The sequence below is a fragment of the Lates calcarifer genome, linkage group LG10 (assembly GCF_001640805.2).
Source record: "Lates calcarifer isolate ASB-BC8 linkage group LG10, TLL_Latcal_v3, whole genome shotgun sequence".
Taxonomy (NCBI): Eukaryota; Metazoa; Chordata; class Actinopteri; family Centropomidae; genus Lates; species Lates calcarifer.
In genome coordinates, this window is record NC_066842.1 from 8,738,060 (window position 1) to 8,756,881 (window position 18,822).

Sequence of the window (18,822 nt, forward strand, 5' to 3'; positions counted from 1 at the left end):
TGATCCTTATAGAAGTTAAAAAAAAAAAAAAAAAGCTTTATTGCACAGCAAGTCTTCCCTTAGGATGATTTATTATTCATGAACTGTGCACATTACTGACAACATAGTTTTCATCAAATTTACATGTATTGCTTTCACTGATTTGAAAATAGTTTCTTTGCAATAAAGTATACATCAAATGCAGTATGCATGAGATGAAAAAAGTTACAAACACACATCCTGATGCAATATTCATATGGTAATATTCATTTTTTAAAATAATATTTGCACCCCTGTCTCTGAGCACAAACAAGTCTATTTATTCAAATGTGACATTTAACATACTGTTATTATATTTTCTCTGTATTGTCAGGAAATTTTATTCTTTTTCTTACTTTAGTCCTCAAGTTCAGCTCCTGAACCTTCACAGCAAAGGTAAATAAAGGGCCTAGAGCAAAAATAAAATGTTGGTACCTACCTGAAACTAAGCAGGTGTACATGTGTTTCTAATTAAGTGCGTGGCTAGATTACTATGGAGCATAACGTGTACTGGTGTATGCAAGTCTGCATGTATAGTGTGTATTCAGCACATAGTATAGTTATGGGTCTATCTTAAGTCACAATTTTCTATCATTTACATTTTAATTCTTTATTAAGTCTGTTTAGATTTTATATGAAATTGAACCTTTAATTGCATTCTTTGTGATTTATGTGAAGTGGCTGCTTCAACACTACAATTCCCCTCTGGACTCTGTATCTATCTATCTATGAATCTATCTGTCTGTCTCTCTATCTATATATCCATCCGTATATTATGGTGTTCATTATTCTTCTAGTTTAGTATCTGGTATATTCGGGTTAACTGTTTCGTGAGCTTAATAAAGAAATAACTGTAACAAAAAGAAATCTGAATGACCGTGCAGAGTAAGCCTGCTTTCCATTATTCTCCGCCACATTCAAGGTCCTTTGATAGAATTCTGACTGGCCCCTCCCACCTCTTGGTATCACAGCAACCGGGCACTGAGCCCTCTCCTGATTGGTCCATTTCCAAGAATCCGCCATATTCAAACTTCCGCCGTGGTGTGTGTTCTGTTGTCATCGATCTTCTGCTGTCTTTGTACACATCGAGGCCAGTTTTTACGCGGCTGAACGTCGCGTTTTGCTCGTTTTGCCACCATTACGCCTCGGTATACGTGATTTCAAAACAAAGCCTCTCGCAAAATGGAAGAAAATGAGGAAGTTTGCGGAAGAACGGTGGAAACTAAGAAGCAGAAACTTCGCAGGATGTCATCGAGAACGTCCACCACCAGTGTCATCAACGCTGCAGAGCCCTCTCCACAAACACTCCGGAGAAACAACTCCAAAAAGTACGTGGATCATGTCTTAAAATATGAAAAGCATTCTTTATTTTGGTAGCTCTGTTGCAATACAACTTGGCTATACCAATTATTATTAGAACTGACGTTGCCTGGTTAGTCAACTGTAACGGGCAGGGCTGGTATTGTAACTGGCAAACGATGCATTCAGGTGCGCCTCGGAAAACATACTTTTAAACTTTAAAATTTAAACTACGTGTGGCCTGAAAGAGTAAGTGAAGTATCACAAACATATGTTTAGCAATAAAACGTGACATAACTAACTACAAGTACATTTAAGAGGATTATTATCATTATTTGTGTGAATCCGTTTAGATTAAATGATTAATTATTTCATAAATAAAATGTCAACAAAAAAAGAGAAAAATACTCTTCACAACATCCTAGAGCCTCTCCAAATTAGAACTAATGATTGTTTACACAATTATTCATTTAATCTGCAGATTATTTTCTCCAGACAAGGTAATAACATATTTGTGATTTTTCCAGGTGTATGGTGCTTTAATGCTACAGTCTGAAAAGTAAAGTGTCATGGTCTTTTTACTTTTGAAACTCACTGAGTTGCCTTTAGATACAGACTTCGGCATAATTTGACCTCCACCGCACCTCTATTTGTTCTTGCAGACTTTCAGAAATGTGAACAGTATTGATATCTGCAGATGTGCTTGGTAAAGTTATTTGTATTGGCTTGAAATTCATGATTGCAAAGTGATAAACAATCAGCTTGAAATTATGACTCTGTTTGCCTGCTATCATCTTTCTGTGTCTCCTACAAATCCCTTCCTAACAACCTGGATTTGCAGATAAACGCAACTTTCCCAGTTATTTTCAATAATTTCTTGCATTCTTAGTCTGTTATTTCCTCCAGCCTGGCTTCAAGGCCTGAGCACAAGAAATGAGTTGTGTAGCAGTGTGTGCAGCTGACCTTGGACTTGACATCACCCTCAGGGAGTCGTTCCCTAAGAAGAAGACACTGTAACTCTCTGTAGCTTCATTGTTTTGTCACCATAACTGACTTTTTTCTTGCAGCAGCTGCGAGCAGTCCAACTCCTTATATGGTTTTAAATATTAATACCCCTCCATCATCATCCACAACATTTGACACATTTGAAACATAACAGTGACTGGAGCCGAAATGGGATTAAAGGCATCCATCATATTAATAGAGCTGTTATGCATTCCTTATAAAAACAATGATTCTCTATCTCCATCTTCTCCTGGACACATTTGATTGACCTTTTTCCATAAGCTAGCTACCTGGAATAAACTGTTGTTTTTGAAATTCAGGTGAGGTTCAGTCATGCTTATATTCCTCAACTTGTTGTTTGTGGTGTGTTACAGCCACCAATGTCTGCATGATTAGAGTCTGTCTGTCTTTATAAATAGAAGACGTTTTTGTTACCAGACGGCTGCTGGGGATCTGAACAAAATTTAAAAATAACGTAGATATAAACTTGTTCTCACAGTGCACAGCTGAACATTATTTGTCTTGTTTTTTGTAGGCCTCCACTGCAGAGAGGCAGCTCCTTCACCTTTCTTACACCAGGGACTCCGTGGGACTTCAGTCTAGTGAGTTAATGCTGAAAATATAACACCAGCATGTTACACTGCAGTGGTCATGTCCTCACACTATTCTGTTTGTGGAGCAGAGGAAAATAAAACATGACTGTGAATTGTATTTTATGCGTTGGAATATTTTGTGATGTTGCTGAAAATCCATTGTTTCAATTTTCATTGCACCTGTGAAAGTAACAAGTGTGTCTTGTTATATTTCTACAGAAGAGAAAGCGCAAAGAGAAGGACGACGACACAGTCAGTCTGTCGAGCTTCGACCTCAAGGTGAGAGTCTGTCCACTGGGTGCAGGCCTGGTGCAGCACCCTTGAATGTTCCACCAGACCTGCTTTAATCCCTCAAACTTTAATCCCTTTGCATGACTCAGGTACTTCACTACACAGACAGCCATGAGTGCTCTCGTGTGTTATGAGCTCAGGATAATCCCACTGTCCCTCAGACTGGCACAACCAGTGACTGTGTGAGGAAATAATAATGATGAAAGAAAATCTCAGCCTCATTGTCACTCGACACGATCAGTTTTTTTAGCACTATAATGGTTATAAATTCAAGGTTCAGTTCAGTACTTTGTGTACAACATCAACAACTTATACTTGCATTTTGATACTGTTTGATAAAAGTTGGCTGCAATATTTGAGACCAGCATTCAACAATGGGGGATTTCCTGACACATTTAGGGTGGTTTCTCTGCAGTATAAATCACTCTAAACAAAAGCAAGTCTTTACAACATTTCAAACACTGAACATGAAAATAATAGTTTTTTAGTCATGTTGAACAAAATAAGTTAAAGGTAAATGTTTAAATCATAATATATACGTGAGATGTGTGCATTAATCGAGTGGAACTGAAGAGAGTTTATTTCCTTGATTCCCAGGAGCCCAGTAATAAGCGTGTACGACCATTGGCTAAAGTTTCCTCCCTCGTCAACCTGATATCTCCTTCAAAGAATGGGGCAGTGCGGCGCTTTGGCCAGACTATCCAGGTACACTGCATTGACTTTTCTGTGACACTCACTCTATAAATTGATGGTGAGGAGATTAGTTTGACTGTAATATATATATATATATATATATATATATATATATATATATATATATATATATATATATATATATATATATTTTTTTTTTTTTTTTTTTTTTTTTTTTTTTTTTCCCCCCCCTAGTCGATGTCGTTACGTGGTGATACCAAGTCACCAGGGACGTCCCTCAAAGCCAGCAGCAGGGCATCAGGTCCCACTCCCACTAAACGCAGAAACAGTACGCTGTGGTCGGAGACGCTGGACGTCCATCAGAAGAGCACGTTCTCCACCAAGGAGATCAAAAGACAAGAGGTACTGTACTTCAGCCTAGAGTACAGACATCATTAAAGTACAGAGTGTAAAAAGTAACTTCTCTGGCTATGGTTTCTCTTCTCACATTTCTTTTGCAGGCGATTTATGAGCTTTTCAGGGGAGAGCAGGATCTCATCGAAGATCTCCAACTTGCACGAAAGGTTAGAAAATTAAAGTGTAAACAGTTATTTTTTAAAAAGCAAAAAATTTATTTCCCCTTTTGTCTTCTTTCCTTACCTTCAGGCGTACCATGATCCAATGCTAAAGCTCTCCATCATGACAGAGGAGGAACTTGCTCACATATTTGGGGACCTGGATGCATACATCCCCTTACATGAGGGTAAGTTATCACTAACTGTTCATGGACTGTGATGCTAACAAGTGGTTTTCTGACCATTTGTGCCCTGTTTTATTTGTAGACTTAATGGTGAAACTGACCGAGGGAACTGGCCCCGATGGAACAGTAGCTCAGATTGGACAGATAGTAATAAACTGGGTATGTATGAAAGCAAACTAACACACTCTGAGAATATGCTAAGAGGATAATTACCTTACACACAGGGTTCCTACCGCATCTTTTTGAGACTTTTTTGGTGTAAAAGTATGATGGAACACCAGTAGAGACTATACAGCCTAGAATTATTTATCATCTAGTCTTTCTAAGCAGTTCTGTTGTGAATTTTCTTATGTTTTCTTTAATCCTTAAACAAACATTCACCTCTGGGTTTGTAGGAATCAAACCAAGGACACAGGAGGACAGGAGATTTAATACTTTTAACCCACTCATTCCATGTTCCTCCTAAGGGATGCGAGTTACACTTAGGAGGAACAGGATTGTCTAATTGGTCTAACTCCAAAAGATTATTCAGCCATCACGATAACAGTAGCTAGGAAAATACCTAACTGTGTGAGCTGCTCATCCCTATCCGGAGAGTTTGCATCTGCACACTGGTACAATAGGGTACTTGTCTCTACAGTCTGTAGTTAACCTTGAAAGATAAGAAATGTGCTTTTCTCAGGCCTTTAAGAGTGAAATGTTCTCTTCTGCACCACTGTGGGCACACTTACAATTAAATGTACCATTCCTATCTCAATATAAGTATTATGCTTTATTGACTACATATTAGACCAGATATTGATTACCTGAACATCACAGTTTACTTGAAGAGTTGCTAAAATTGACATTTTCTCATGATGAGACGAGACATCCTAGCGACTGTAGCTAACTGGTGTGACAGGTCTGATGGTGCTGACTGAAACTCTGCTGAAAAGGATTGAACAGCTTCCTGCATCCACTGTCACAACAATCCTACCTTTAGTTTAGAGGTGCATAACATCTCCTGGCAGCCGGGAACAGATGGAGAAACATTTTATAACATTTCTTGATACACAATCTTTAAATAGTGTGAAATTTCTGGACTTGTTACTAAATGTTAGTGTGTAAAAAGTTGAAACTGTTTTTTATCTTTTCAGCTGCCTGGGCTGAATGCTTACAAAAACTACTGCAGCAACCAGCTTGCAGCCAAAGCCCTGCTAGACCAGAAAAAGCAGGACAAGCGGGTCCAGGACTTCCTGCAGCGCTGTCTGGAATCGCCCTTCAGCAGGAAGCTTGACCTCTGGAGCTTCCTGGACATCCCACGTTCACGCCTGGTGAAATACCCGCTGCTGCTGCGAGAGATCCTCAGACACACTCCTCCAGATCACCCAGATGTAGGCAGCCTGGAAAGAGCTGTATGTTTTCTTCCTTTTACATACTTACTTGTAATGTTATCACAGATATAAGTGTTGTTGCTTATATTTAGCTGGTAGAGCTGATAAATCACATGGCTGCAGGCTGTAATAACATCTCACTGGTTATTGAGTCTTGTGTATTTTTCCACATAGTCATCTGATAAGTCCCTCTTTAATTATCCAGATCACAATAATCCAGGAAATTCTGTCTGATATCAACGTGAGGAAAGGGGAGTCTGAATGTCAGTATTATATAGACAAACTGGAGTATCTGGATGATAAGCAGCGGGACCCTCTCATAGACAACTGTAAGACCCTACTTTGTCACGGTGAGCTGCGGAACAAGAGTGGCTCGGTGAGAATCACGATTACTCTCCTCACTATTACCATCCACATGCTATAAAATGAATATCTACATGCTATTTGTCTTGTATTTAACTAAATTTCATGCTCTGTTAACATATTTGTCCACAGAGGCTGCACGTGTTCCTCTTCTCTGAGCTGCTGGTTTTGACCCGACCAGTGACGCGTAATGACAGGAGCTGCTTCCAGGTGTATCGACAACCTATCCCAGTTCGGGACTTGGCTTTAGAGGACCTGCAGGACGGGGAGATCCGTATGGGGGGGTCGTTCAGAGGGGCTTTCACCAATGCAGAGAAAGGTGGGTTGAGTTGTGTTGTACTCCACCTTGTTCTGAGTCTTTGAACTTTCAATTAATCCTATATTTGATGAATTCGCTCCTTTTCTGTCCTTTGTATCATTGTAAACTTGTTATGTTTTAGATTTTGGACTATTGGTCAGACAAAATAATTTTAAGATGTCACTTTGTGCTCTGGGATATTTTTTGTTCTGACTTTTTATAAACAACGATTAAGAGGAAAATAATTGACAGATAAATCACAGCAAATAATCATTATTTGCAGCCCTCATGTGGAAGTAGGGTATCAATCATTTGGTCTTTTCAAAATCATCCTGTTACCTTGTTATGTTGTGAATGTGCCCTGAGCTGTAAGGGAGAGGTTAGATGATGCTCCAGTGTTCGACAGTGGAACTGAACTGAACTTGAATCTTCTCTTTGCTGTAATATGAGATTTGCTGTGGCACAACTAGCCAACACATCCACAGAACAGGTTTAGAGAAAACCACATCAACAACAAAAATGTCTTCCTACTCTATAAGATTATATGTGGTTTAGCTCCTCCTCTGTCTGGCTTCATCAGCTTTAAGTCTACTGTAAACAGAGTCACTGGAGGTGCAGCTAGAGAAAACACAAGCAATGAGTAATCCCCCACAGAAAAACTGCACAAGAGAGGCCATCTTTTCACATCAGTGGAAATCAGAGCATCACAATCACTTAGAGAGTCTACATACTTATATCACATTATTGTACATATTGCATTAGTATTATTTTGGCAGTCCCTTGATGTTTGCCTAACATCAAGGGACTGACATTCATTTGCATTCATGATATTTTACTGACACTGTGACATTATGTGTTTTAACTACATATCAGGTCACATCCACATGCAGTTTACATGTTGCTGGTTCACCAAGAGCATCAGATATTGTACAGTTGTTGTAAAACAATATAGTGTGAACTCTCAGCATTGATTGCATTTGTATGTGTTCATAACATAAATGTATATATTTGGATATATATATTCTTTGTATTTAGTGGAGTAGAGAAGTTATTGTGTTCAGAATCCTGAAGACACAGAGAAGGAAACTCAATTTTATGAACTATCATTAAAACTGAATTTGATCCAGACTCTGCAGCCTTAAAAGATTCTTATTTATCTTTTTTGACTGTTTCTTTGCTTTCTGTGTCTCTCCAGTGAAGAACGTTTTCCGTGTGAGCTCTCTGGATCCATCCCATGGCCAGTCCCACACCCTGCATGTCAATGATGTCTACCACAAACAGCAGTGGCTCAACTGTCTGCGCACTGCGATGGTCCAACAACAGGAGGCTCCACCTAGAGTTCAGCAGGGAGAATCTGTCAGAGGCAAACGGCGCTCCTCCACCCTCTCAACCCCCATCTGTGATGAAGAGACAGATGAGAACTGTGCACCTGTCTCTGGCCCTAAACTCAGGCCTCAGACACTCTCCAAAACCAGACTGGACCAGAAGTTACAAGGCTCAGTAAAGAGGAAGGAGACAGGAGTGTAGACATTTAACCCAACCTGTTGGTTTACAAAGGGATTTCTCTCAGACAGGTCACGTGTACTCAACATGTGACCTGTTTGTCACATGTCAGTGAATTTTAATGCAACCACTGTTTTGTGCTTTTGCTTTGTCCCTGTAGCTGCACTGAAAAAGCCTTTCCAATCATTTCCGTCCAAGTGTATATCAAATTTTAGTCCTTAAAACGTGTAATTAGTTTACAAAAAAAAGGTGATACATGCCAGTGTGACTGAAATGTATGTTTACACCAGCTTAATGTGTGTGGAATTAGGGTTTTCTGTGTCTACCTAAGCTAAAACAACTTCCTACCACTTGTAGCTCTTTTGTTTCATTTCAGTGTCGACACATTTAAACTTTATACATTTTTTGCTGTAATCAAAATGTCAGTATCTGTAGCGTAAGCAGCGTATGTGTTTTCTTCTGTTCTAAGTGTTATCTGTGCAGAGATAAAGGACCAAGATGCAGAAGAATTGTGATGGACTCAACTGTCGGAGCAGCTGAGTGAGATAAGGCTTAAAATGTCTGAGATTAGATACGAGATAATGAGCAGAACACTGACCATAGATACAACATTTCTTGGAAAAAAAATCTAATGAATCTAGATGTACTCAACAGAAAATTGTTAATCAGTGCAAAAATAAAACATTTGTTTGTACTTCTAAAGAGTCCTGAGTATGACTTGACTGTGAGACTGTTGCAACACATCGTCTTTGTTGTACTTTGACCCCTTAGTCACTTCCTTTTACTGTTGACAGAGCTGTTCGACAGTGTTGCAACATTTGTAAAGCACACAGAAGCTGAGAAAGCTGAACTTGACTGAAAAACAGTATACTCATAGATGTTCTGTACATTTTAAAAATGACAATTGTAAAACAAAAAAGTCATGGTTGCATTTTCCATTTGAAAAATCAAAACCTATTGAAAAAGTCAGTTTTACCATTAAATTATTTTTAGCTCAGAGGCACATTTGATACTGTCTCACTGTCATTATCAAATGCTGATGACTGCATGATGAGACTTGATAAATGAGCTTCATATGCCCTCTAACCAACTTGGCCTGAAAGACTTTGAGTATGGAAGCAGAGATTACAGAATGATTTGCATTAACAGGGTTGATTTTTACATAACATGCAAAGCAAAATTTGTATGTGATGAAACTATAGCCAAACATCTGTTGTAATGCCCTTGCTTGTGTTGTGTGTATACCCAATGTAAAACCGATGATTATCCACTATTAGTGTGACAGAGTGACACTTTATCACATTTTTATAGCACCTTGTATAGCAGAAGTACAGACTTGATGTGTAAAAAATCCACACAGAAAACAGAGGGGCCTCTTGCATGTCAGCCGTTGAATTTGCAGTATTTATAGCTCATGGTATGCTGCCAACCAACAGCTTCACCACAGGCGTGCTGAAACCATCTTCCTCAAAATGTAGTTTTCTAGAGACTGAATGTGCATTTCGTAGAAAGCTGATATGTCAGTCCATGTAGTGGGATATTGAGGCAATAGTTCAAGTAAGGCTTAAGTATGCTGCTAGCACCCCTGGTATTTGCCTCACCATCCCCTCCCCATGGCCCCTCATGCTTCTTCTTGGATGAGTAGCTCATGTTTCCCCAGTGAAGAAAGCTCTTGACTTTCCCAATGCCCAATTCTGACACATCAACTTCCTGCTTCCCCTTGAGGTCACAGCTGTGTTGACCACAGGGAGTTCAAAAGACGAGTTCAACAACCTAGAAGAATGTCTTCTTCACGATTGAGTCCCTCATGTTTAACCATGTTTATCAACTAAACATTTAACTGAATAGATACTGTAGCTCAAATGATATTTCTTCTACTGTCTTTTTCCTTTTGGATCAGGAATCATCTTTTAAAACACTATATACTTGTAAATGTATTAGGTATAGAGATAGGACATTGGTGTAACTGTAATATTGTGGCAACTTCTTTAGGGCGTGGTGCTAGGAACTGATATTACAGGTTGTTGCTGTTAGGTCAGTCGGACAGGAAGCAGTACCTGTCTGCAGTCGCGATCGCTTGGAGTCTGAAAATTCTGAAGTACTTCCATGGATGTGCGAAGAAACCGTGTAATACATCCATGAGTACTTCACCCAAGTGTCAAATGATGACGTTCAGGTACGAGACTGTTGCTGTTGAGAACGAACAGAGCACGCCACGCAAAATGTGTAGGCAGCAGGTGCGTGCATATTCAGTCTACAACAACGGTTTCTAAGTAGAGCGCGGACGAACGAGCGAACGTGCGAATATCAGATCATTTTCAGTGTTTTCCAATGCAGAGGTTGTAACCACTGCACCAGACAGTCTGTGGTCCTAACCTGCTGCATGCGTCACCAAACAGGTTGATGATGTGTTGTTTGTTTGAAAAACTGCATGCCCTGGTTGTATTTCTGCAAAAGTCTCTCGCACTTGCCCCACCGTCGGCAGCCATTTTTTTCCTAAACTGTATCATGTTTTAAAGTTACATCTGTGAATTTAGATTTGACTAGTATATAGGTACAAGCTAGATTCTAAGATGGTTAACATTAACATTATTGACAGTGACTGACAGTTAATCATTATCTCGCTTATTTTTAGAGGGAGAAATAACGTGTAAAATAAAGTGTTATCCCTTCCCCTCGCGTCCCCTAATCAAGCTACATCGCCTGTAGTATAGCCCCAAAAATTGAGAAATTGGCGATGAAAAGCCTTAGAAAGCCTATGGTATTGAAGCAATGCGGCTTCAATACTGATTAGTCTTTGTGTTTCAAGAGTGGCAGAACATCACTGGAGGTGAAGGTGACCCGCCACGGGCACAAGCACCGAAATGTCCAAGAAACTGAACAAATTGTCAGATCACCATCAAAGAAATTGCTGACATCGTCAACATGTCATTTAGAGCAGTTCATGGAATCTTCATGTCCACTTTGAACATGTACCTCATCACTGTCAGGTTCGTGCCCAGACTCCTGGCTCTCAAGCAGAAGCAGTACCATGTTGAAGTCTGTGAGGAGCTCTGTCAACAGGCCTGGGATGACCACATTGAAGATCATTAGTAGTGACAGTAGTTGGGTCTATAGCTATAACCTAGAGATGGGAAGAGCTTGCAGTCTCCAAGTCCAAAGAAGGCTTGTTTGGCCAAGAGCATGCTCATTGTTTTCTTCAACAATGTATGAATTTCTTCCCAAGGTCAGACTGTCAATGTCAAGTTCTACTGCATTGTTTGGAGGCCCCTGAGGGAGGACATTCAGTGCTATGACCTGAACTGTGGTGTTGGGTGCTCCATCATGAAAAGGTGTCATGATGGAGCAACAAGGCAAGTTTTTTGGCCACACCAACTCATTCATCGCTCCCCACCAATCGTACTTATTGGATTTGGCTGTGCTTTAAATGTTACCACAGTCTGCCTCCATAAAATTTGTCCTAATGTCTCCTAACTCTGTTTCAAGCACATAAATCAGAAACAGTGACACTGATGCATACATTTTAGAACTGTAATGTACAAGCTTATTGGTCTGAGGTACATAATATGGTCCAAAAGATAACTGATAAAAAATTTGTCTCCTCTTTGTTAAACTGTGTAACACACGTGTTAACCCTAAAACTGCAGACTGATTTTCTTGGCAAAGGAATGCATTCTTATTTCATGGTCATCTCCTCAGATTCCCTCTGTTAAAATGTGGCTGATGCAGGCAGCTAACCTGCCACCACTGGAGAAACTAATACAAAACAAATCTGGAAAAAGATAGTAAATAAAAAGGTAAAAATTACACAGTCATTGTTGTGCAGTCTAAAGGTGCTTTTATGCAGATTCCACTATTAAATACAACTTATCTTTAACATCACATATTACTGGGAACAGCACTGTTCATGTTCATTTCATCATCAACCTGTCAAGCTTTGAAGCAGCGGCTCAGGTTGAGACATGTTTTTGACTGAGACTGAATGAAATCATTTATTTCCTGTGCTCATGTGTGTCTTGTTTTCATTTCAGCTTGTGGCTGCAGATTGCTCTCGTCTAATCCTCAGTTTTTTCCCTATCTAACCTGACAACCCTGTGTCTCTGCGATGGGTGTGGGTCCAGTGATAACCTTGACAAGTACTGGTATCGTTATTTTCTGCTTTTCCTTATCTTTGTCTGGCCTCTCCCTGTATGCTTGACTGCCTTGAAAAGAGAATTGGTCTGTGAGGCCTTTCAGAGAGCGGTTGTATAGATTTCTTAATGGAAATTCACCAGTTTTGATAGGCCAAAAGGTTTTTTGAGGTTTCCCTAATTTTCAATGCAGCATGAAAATGAATTAGCAGAAAAGTAACCAAAGGACACAACACTGAAAAATAGTTTTGGTCTATTTATTTACACAAATTTAATAGAGGTAGAACCATCTGTATTATTTACAAATTTACATTAAATAAATAAATAAATAGTCAGAATATATACAAATAAATACAATGATACAGTCCTATCCAACCCACTTCATGTTCCCTCAAGGTTAAACGCAGTGTTACAGGATCTGTGATGAAGTCACTTGGTCACGATGAGCAAGCCAAGTGTTTACTCAAGCTCCAACAATACTCAATGAAAAAATACTGACAGTAACACTGACTCAAATGATTCCAAGTAATGTGAAATGGTCGGTTGTATTGCCAAAGCCTCTAAGAATTACAGGCTCAAGGTGTGTTCTGTCATTCTGGCTGATCATACTTCTGCTCAGGTTGAAGGTGGGCTGAGCTATGCTTGATATTACGTGAAGTTACTGGACTTTTCTTCACTTATAAGCATGATAAAGGTAGTTTTGTCTGGCTGTTGTGTGTAGTGTAAAAAGCTAACAGGAGAGTCTGTGCTCGACACCTGCAGTAGACACCCACACAGTCATGAGAGATCTGATCAGTCAGGATAATTAAAAACACCTGAGCAGGTCTACAACTGATGAGCATGGCCTTTACTAGTTAGCTGTTAGCCACCATGACCAGCCATTTTTCTACATTCTGCCAAGCTTGAAATAACAGAGTTGAAGTAAAGAGATGGCTCGTGAAGAAAGGTGAGTAAATGAATCTGGTGGTAAGGAAACACAACTCCAGTGAGATGCTAATGATGCTCTTTGTCTGCTGGATGTGTAAATGGGCAGTTGTTTGCTAACAGATAAGTCACAATATCTTGATAAGCTGAAGATATATCAGGGCTGTCTCTCTGTTCCCTAATGGTCAAAAAATCTAATATTGCAGCATTAAGTGAATGAACAAATTAAGCCATTTTCAGTTTGCTTGGGTCAGCAGTCAGAGTATTCAATCTGATTAAATCTCTGCACACCCAACTAGTCTGGCAGTATCCAGCTGTTTCATCTGTGCTGTGCTTCTGCCAACTTCTACATCCTGTAGTATGACTTTCTGAAGATAGATCCACAGAGCCAGCAGACGCAACAGGTCTAGATTTAACCATCATTAGAACTGCACCTTAAGTTTCTCAGTGATTAAATTTCAATAACTGGAGGTGGCATGTAAGAAAGAAAACTTATGATGCGATTGGGCAAGCTGAGCTTGGAAACAACTTCACGTGCTCTTGTGCCGAGAGCCCTCCTCACAGCCACTCTGCTGATCTGCTGTAGACTCAGGGGAGTATCTAAGGAAGAGAAAAGGTTATATTTTAATAGCTCTTAGATGATCTACATACAGGCAGTGACAGGATGTAGGCACAGGATGTAAACAAACTTACTCTCATAGAACTCTAGGCAGAGGTAACAGGGAGATCCCAGACTGGTGTAGTGGATGGGTTTTTTGTTCAGGTTATCCCTGGCGTACACATTGCCTCCAAATTCCACAAGTAGCTCAACCAAGTCAACATTCTTTGTTTTGGCTGCATGATGAAGGGCAGTCTCATGTAGCTTGGCAGCATTTACATTTGCCCCTTGGGGAAAGAAAGAACTGCATGAGTGAGAGAGGTAGCCCTGTTGTCTGCACTTTATACAGTACACATGAAAACAAACCAGCTGTTACTCTAGATAAATAAATAGAATCTCCCTCATGGGATGAGTAGATCACTGGTTTTGCTAGCAATGCTTGACCAGCTGAGTAAAGCTGCAGGGTGGATGCAGCAGGCTCACTGTTTGTATAACTGGTCTGGCACAAAAAACAGTCTGATCGACTTACAGATACATTGAGCATAAAACCATTTTTATAGTTTGCAGAGGAGAGATCAATTGCTGTAATGTTATTCTTAGCGTTAATTGTTAACTTGGTAGTTAACTTGTGAAACTTGGTCCATTGCTTCAACCGCTAGATGACAAAACAGAGACAACAAAGTGCTTCCAGTGTATCACTCCGCCAGTCTAAACAATTGCAAACACTATAGGCAAGGTGTACAGAGTTATATAGCTTCTTATCTACACATAAATAAGGATATTTATAAATTGGGAAATGTGATATAATTTCCACTAATTATGTAAATCATATCGATTTTGAAAAAGTGGCTGATCAATAGCAAAACACTACCTAAAATCCTGTTCCATTTCATTTAAACCATTTCTAGTTTGATAGCCAAGATAAACATGGACTCACCTGCATTGAGGAGAACTTTGGCGCAGTCATAGTGTTGCCTGGCACAGGCCACATGAAGCGGTGTCCCATAGTGGCAGTCATGGGCCTCCATGTAAGCTCCTTGATCAATCATGAGCTGAACACAATCTGAGTTACCTATTGTGAGAGACAGGCAAAATTATCCCTGTTTCACTTTATAGCTTCCTCCTTATTACAGTCATTTCAATTTTCTGCAAATCAATACTGCAGTCATCTGAGTATGTTCCAGTGCCTTAGCAAGCACAGCCAGAACACTTTGTTTTTTTGGTAATTGTGTAATTGGGTTTTTCTTGTATTACTACATCTTGGTCTTTAAATACTAATCAAGAACTCAATAGTCAACAGCTCTGGACCACAGAGACATTGCACTCTGCTTCCTCTGTTTAGATCTTAGTTCCTTTTTTGTCTTTCAAGCCCCTTCCTCTGGAATAAACATTCTGAATTTGTTATTAAAAGAGTCTTTTTCAGATGTTTTCCAACTGGTTATGACTTGAGTAAAATGAGCCATGTACATAATGTTTCCCTCCCAGCCTCCTCATATATCGTCTAAAGTTTCTTCCAATTTATTTCAGAACTGTAAAACCTTTGTTGGTTTTTTCCACAAAGAAAGAAAACCAGTTCTCCCAGACTTTTCTCATCTTAACATCACAATGCACAGACACATGGCTTTAAGTACATTCCTGTGAGATGTTGTATGTAACAAGACACACCTCCCATGCATGCCTCGTGAAGGGGTGAGAAGGTAAACAGTGGGGGATTGACAGTCGCTCCATACTCCAACAGTAGCTTAACACATTCAAGGCTACCAGCTGCACAGGCGTCACACAGTGGAGTGCTACCATCAATGTTACGAGCATCCACCTGTCGGACACAGAGGCATAATTAAGTTGCACATTCACCAATCAGTCAGTCATGCACTGATGAGGAAAAACCATTAACTCAACAATCACCTGTGCACCAGCATCCAGCAGCAGTCTGACACACTGGGTCTGTCCCTGTATACACGCCTCATGCAGCGGGGTGATGGAGTCAACAGCTACGATGTTGACTGCTGCGCCTCCCTCAATCAGCTGCTGCAGCTGGAGGGCCTGGCCCTGTGCAGCGGCCTCGTGGACCGCTGACCGGTCCGTCCAGAATCCAAGACCATGAGCTGCAAGCATGTGAAACCAAACAAAGACTGAGCGTGTCTTTTTGTGATGTTTCAAGTTTTCTTAGTGTCTGTGTGTTGACTTAAGATTAATAAAATTCTCTCTTCAAGTTCAAGTTAATTTATTCATTCCAATAGCTGAAAAATCACTTTTTCCCCTCAACCACAAAGTGGAAAAACAGAGCCACAGAAATCTTTATCAAACATGAGACAAAAATATTAATGTAGGTCTTCATCCTGTAGTAAAAGTACTGCAGTTGAAAGAATAAATAATTATGTACTGGATTTCACCATCGAATACAAATTAGATCACAGCTGTTGAACACTCATACCCTGGTGTGGAAGCTTTACATATGTTACAAATAATGACCATTATCCTCATGAAATTGTACAGAAAGAGACACAATAAAATCACACATATAGTATGATCTAAGGATGCAACTAACAGCTATTTTCATCATTTAATCTGCAGACTAGTTTTCTTGATTAATCGCACTCTCAATAAACAACAGTTAACTGTTAAAAAGGCTCACTGCAATTTCCATTTTTTTAAATGACTTGATTAATCGATTATAAAAGTTGTTGCTGATTAATTTTCTTTCGATTGACCACCAATCACTGTACCTCTAGTCTGATCCAACCATATCAATAGGATTTGCGCATTGGACTGTATTACACTGTAATACAATGCATTCATAGGGTCGATGTTTTGCAATATAAATCTTACTTAAGTATTTCACATTTGCTGTCACGGAGCAAAGCTAAGACTGTGGTCCATTCACTAATTTTAAAGACTGATGCAATTGCACAACCTGCACTTCAGTGTCTGCTGGCCTCGTTAACAAGCTTACAGTCATGCTCTCAAATTAACCCCTTTAAGAAAACATGCTAGCTGACGTTGACCTAGCAACATATCCGAGGAAGACTGCAGACTAGTCACCATGAAAATGAAAGCTGATGAAAGCTGGTCTTATAGCAGCTGCCAACCCTAAAGCGGTCTTTCGCTCAGCTAACGCAGAGTTGTTAACAGTTGTCTTGGGTTACTGTTGGTCACCAACCGTAAGCTACTTACCGATTTCTCCATACAAGGACGGTCTGGCCCGAGTGATCTCCATTACATGTTACCGTTTTCTTCTTCGTGAACCACGTAGATTCAGCCGAGCACGTAATTCATTTTGGAGCAAAAGAATAAAGACTGAATGGGCCGTATTACCATAAAAATACACTGGACAGACGGGTGCCAAAGCGCTCCGTCAGAGCAGCTGAGGTGCAGTCCAAATAAACAATGATGTGGAATTCTGGGAAATGTAGGCCACTGACGTACAAAAGAGGAGACCACTGGATATTTGCTGCAGTCTAGTTAAATAATCGATAGGTTTCAATAAAATAAGATACTAACCAAATACTTTACAATTATAAATAAATAAGACATTATAACTAAAGACTGAAAAATAAGAACGAGTTTCTTGTGTGTGTAAAGAAAAGTGAGTTTAGCTAACTTAACAATACCAACGAAAATAGAAAGTATGGGTTTTATGCTAGCTGCCGAGATAACCTGTTAAAACAAAACTTGTAAATAATACAACATATTTAGTGTAAATTTAAAATGATGCAAAATGGCATTGATATTGATGTGTACAGGTAAGAATGTTTTCTTCTTCCTTGTTTGTTTGATGTTTAAAAGCTAACATGGCTAACTTTAGCTAGCGTGACATACCATAACTGCACTGAGGAAGATATCTATTTGTTTGTTTGTTTGTTTACTATATATTATAGATTCTATGGTTGTGACTTATGGCTTTCCCCTGGTTCTACTGTTTATGTTCCAGCTGCAACATCTACATTTATTTAATGGTGAGGAAATTCTATTTTTGAAATAAGCTAACATTATTAGATTTGGCTGAAAAAACAAACAAACAAACAAACAGGGTTTACAGTGAACAGAAACTACAGGCTACATGTGCTATCTGCACATGTAATTCTTGCCTAACTTCCCTTGGTTTTGGTAGAATTTACAATTGCTGCTAATGGCTAATTCAGCAACTAAGACAAAGACATTGTTTACATTGAGCTAACAGTGTCTATTTTTGTGCTCTTTAACCTCCTTGTGGTGAAAGAAAGGTTGTTCTGTTGAGCATTATTACATTGAAAATTATCCCACACTACAAATGGCATTAAGTTCTTTTGAACAGTGCTTAATGCAGTTTTTGTAGGTCATATAGTTACATGTTTTAACAATAAAGGCTAACTAATCACATTTTAAAGATTGCACAGCGCACATAGTTTGCAAAGACACTGGGTTGTATATTATTTTTCATGTCAGTAGCATCAGTTAAAAGTCATTACGATTTAGCTGCAAAGTAAAACACCAAAAATCCCCATGTCATTAGAGTGGCCAGTGGCTGCTTGCATGCTTCATTCATATATGTTTTGTTGGAGTCTAAGATGGCCCAGCAACTCCTGGAGTTCCCCTTGGTCAAACATAATTTTTGTACAGGGGCATGTAGTCTTGAAGGTTGCCACCTATTGTAACACAGCTGTATTCAAACCAAAGTTTTTTATATATTTTGTTTGGGCATTCATGTCAAAGTATGTCCGGTTCTTCCTTGATGTCGTCTCCATAGCAAGCATCAACATTGAGGAGGCAGATGGTGTGATTGTGGTGTTGTATTTCTGTGTCATTGATTATTTCCTGTTGTACATCTGGTAACTCTAGCTGCCAAGCAACATTATAATGTTGCTTATATTTGTTTTTGTTACATATCTGGCAACCAATACAGCACAGAGGTCAAAAATTAAGTTTCCAGTGAGACTTAGTTGCAGTTGTCTACAGTCTATACCATGATCCATGTTTTTTGTTTGTTTGTTTTGTTTTATCCTTGTTTTGTTTTTAATCTGTAATTGCAGCACCCTCCTTTGTCCAAGCGGTATT

General features: G+C 39.4%; 2 protein-coding genes across 2 annotated transcripts; one reads left to right on the top strand and one right to left on the bottom strand.

Annotated features, from left to right (window-relative positions):
* The first annotated feature begins 1,035 nt into the window (after positions 1-1,035).
* Positions 1,036-8,830, top strand: LOC108888557 (neuroepithelial cell-transforming gene 1 protein). The gene is made up of 12 exons (XM_018684609.2): positions 1,036-1,346; positions 2,858-2,924; positions 3,135-3,194; positions 3,804-3,911; positions 4,095-4,262; positions 4,361-4,423; positions 4,506-4,602; positions 4,682-4,758; positions 5,736-5,993; positions 6,178-6,348; positions 6,468-6,654; positions 7,829-8,830. Exons 1-12 carry the CDS (start codon positions 1,201-1,203, stop codon positions 8,158-8,160), a joined length of 1,734 nt encoding a protein of 577 aa, XP_018540125.1. The 5' UTR covers positions 1,036-1,200; the 3' UTR covers positions 8,161-8,830.
* A 3,679-nt stretch (positions 8,831-12,509) lies between these two features.
* Positions 12,510-17,112, bottom strand: asb13b (ankyrin repeat and SOCS box containing 13b). Its single transcript, XM_018684528.2, has 6 exons — positions 16,963-17,112; positions 15,694-15,893; positions 15,454-15,604; positions 14,726-14,860; positions 13,884-14,075; positions 12,510-13,790 (listed from the first exon to the last, which is right to left on the bottom strand). Exons 1-6 carry the CDS (start codon positions 17,003-17,005, stop codon positions 13,642-13,644), a joined length of 870 nt encoding a protein of 289 aa, XP_018540044.1. The 5' UTR covers positions 17,006-17,112; the 3' UTR covers positions 12,510-13,641.
* Between the last annotated feature and the right edge of the window lie 1,710 nt (positions 17,113-18,822).

Bases quoted from the DNA above. Each gene is read 5' to 3' on its own strand.
- LOC108888557 (XM_018684609.2), top strand. From the start codon at position 1,201: ATGGAAGAAAATGAGGAAGTTTGCGGAAGAACGGTGGAAACTAAGAAG. The intron at 1,347-2,857 runs GTACGTGGATCA...TGTTTTTTGTAG, and splicing joins CGGAGAAACAACTCCAAAAA to GCCTCCACTGCAGAGAGGCA. The intron at 3,912-4,094 runs GTACACTGCATT...TCCCCCCCCTAG, and splicing joins GCTTTGGCCAGACTATCCAG to TCGATGTCGTTACGTGGTGA.
- asb13b (XM_018684528.2), bottom strand. From the start codon at position 17,005: ATGGAGATCACTCGGGCCAGACCGTCCTTGTATGGAGAAATCG. The intron at 15,894-16,962 runs GTAAGTAGCTTA...ACATGCTTGCAG, and splicing joins GTCCTTGTATGGAGAAATCG to CTCATGGTCTTGGATTCTGG. The intron at 13,791-13,883 runs GTAAGTTTGTTT...TCTCTTCCTTAG, and splicing joins CTGCCTAGAGTTCTATGAGA to ATACTCCCCTGAGTCTACAG.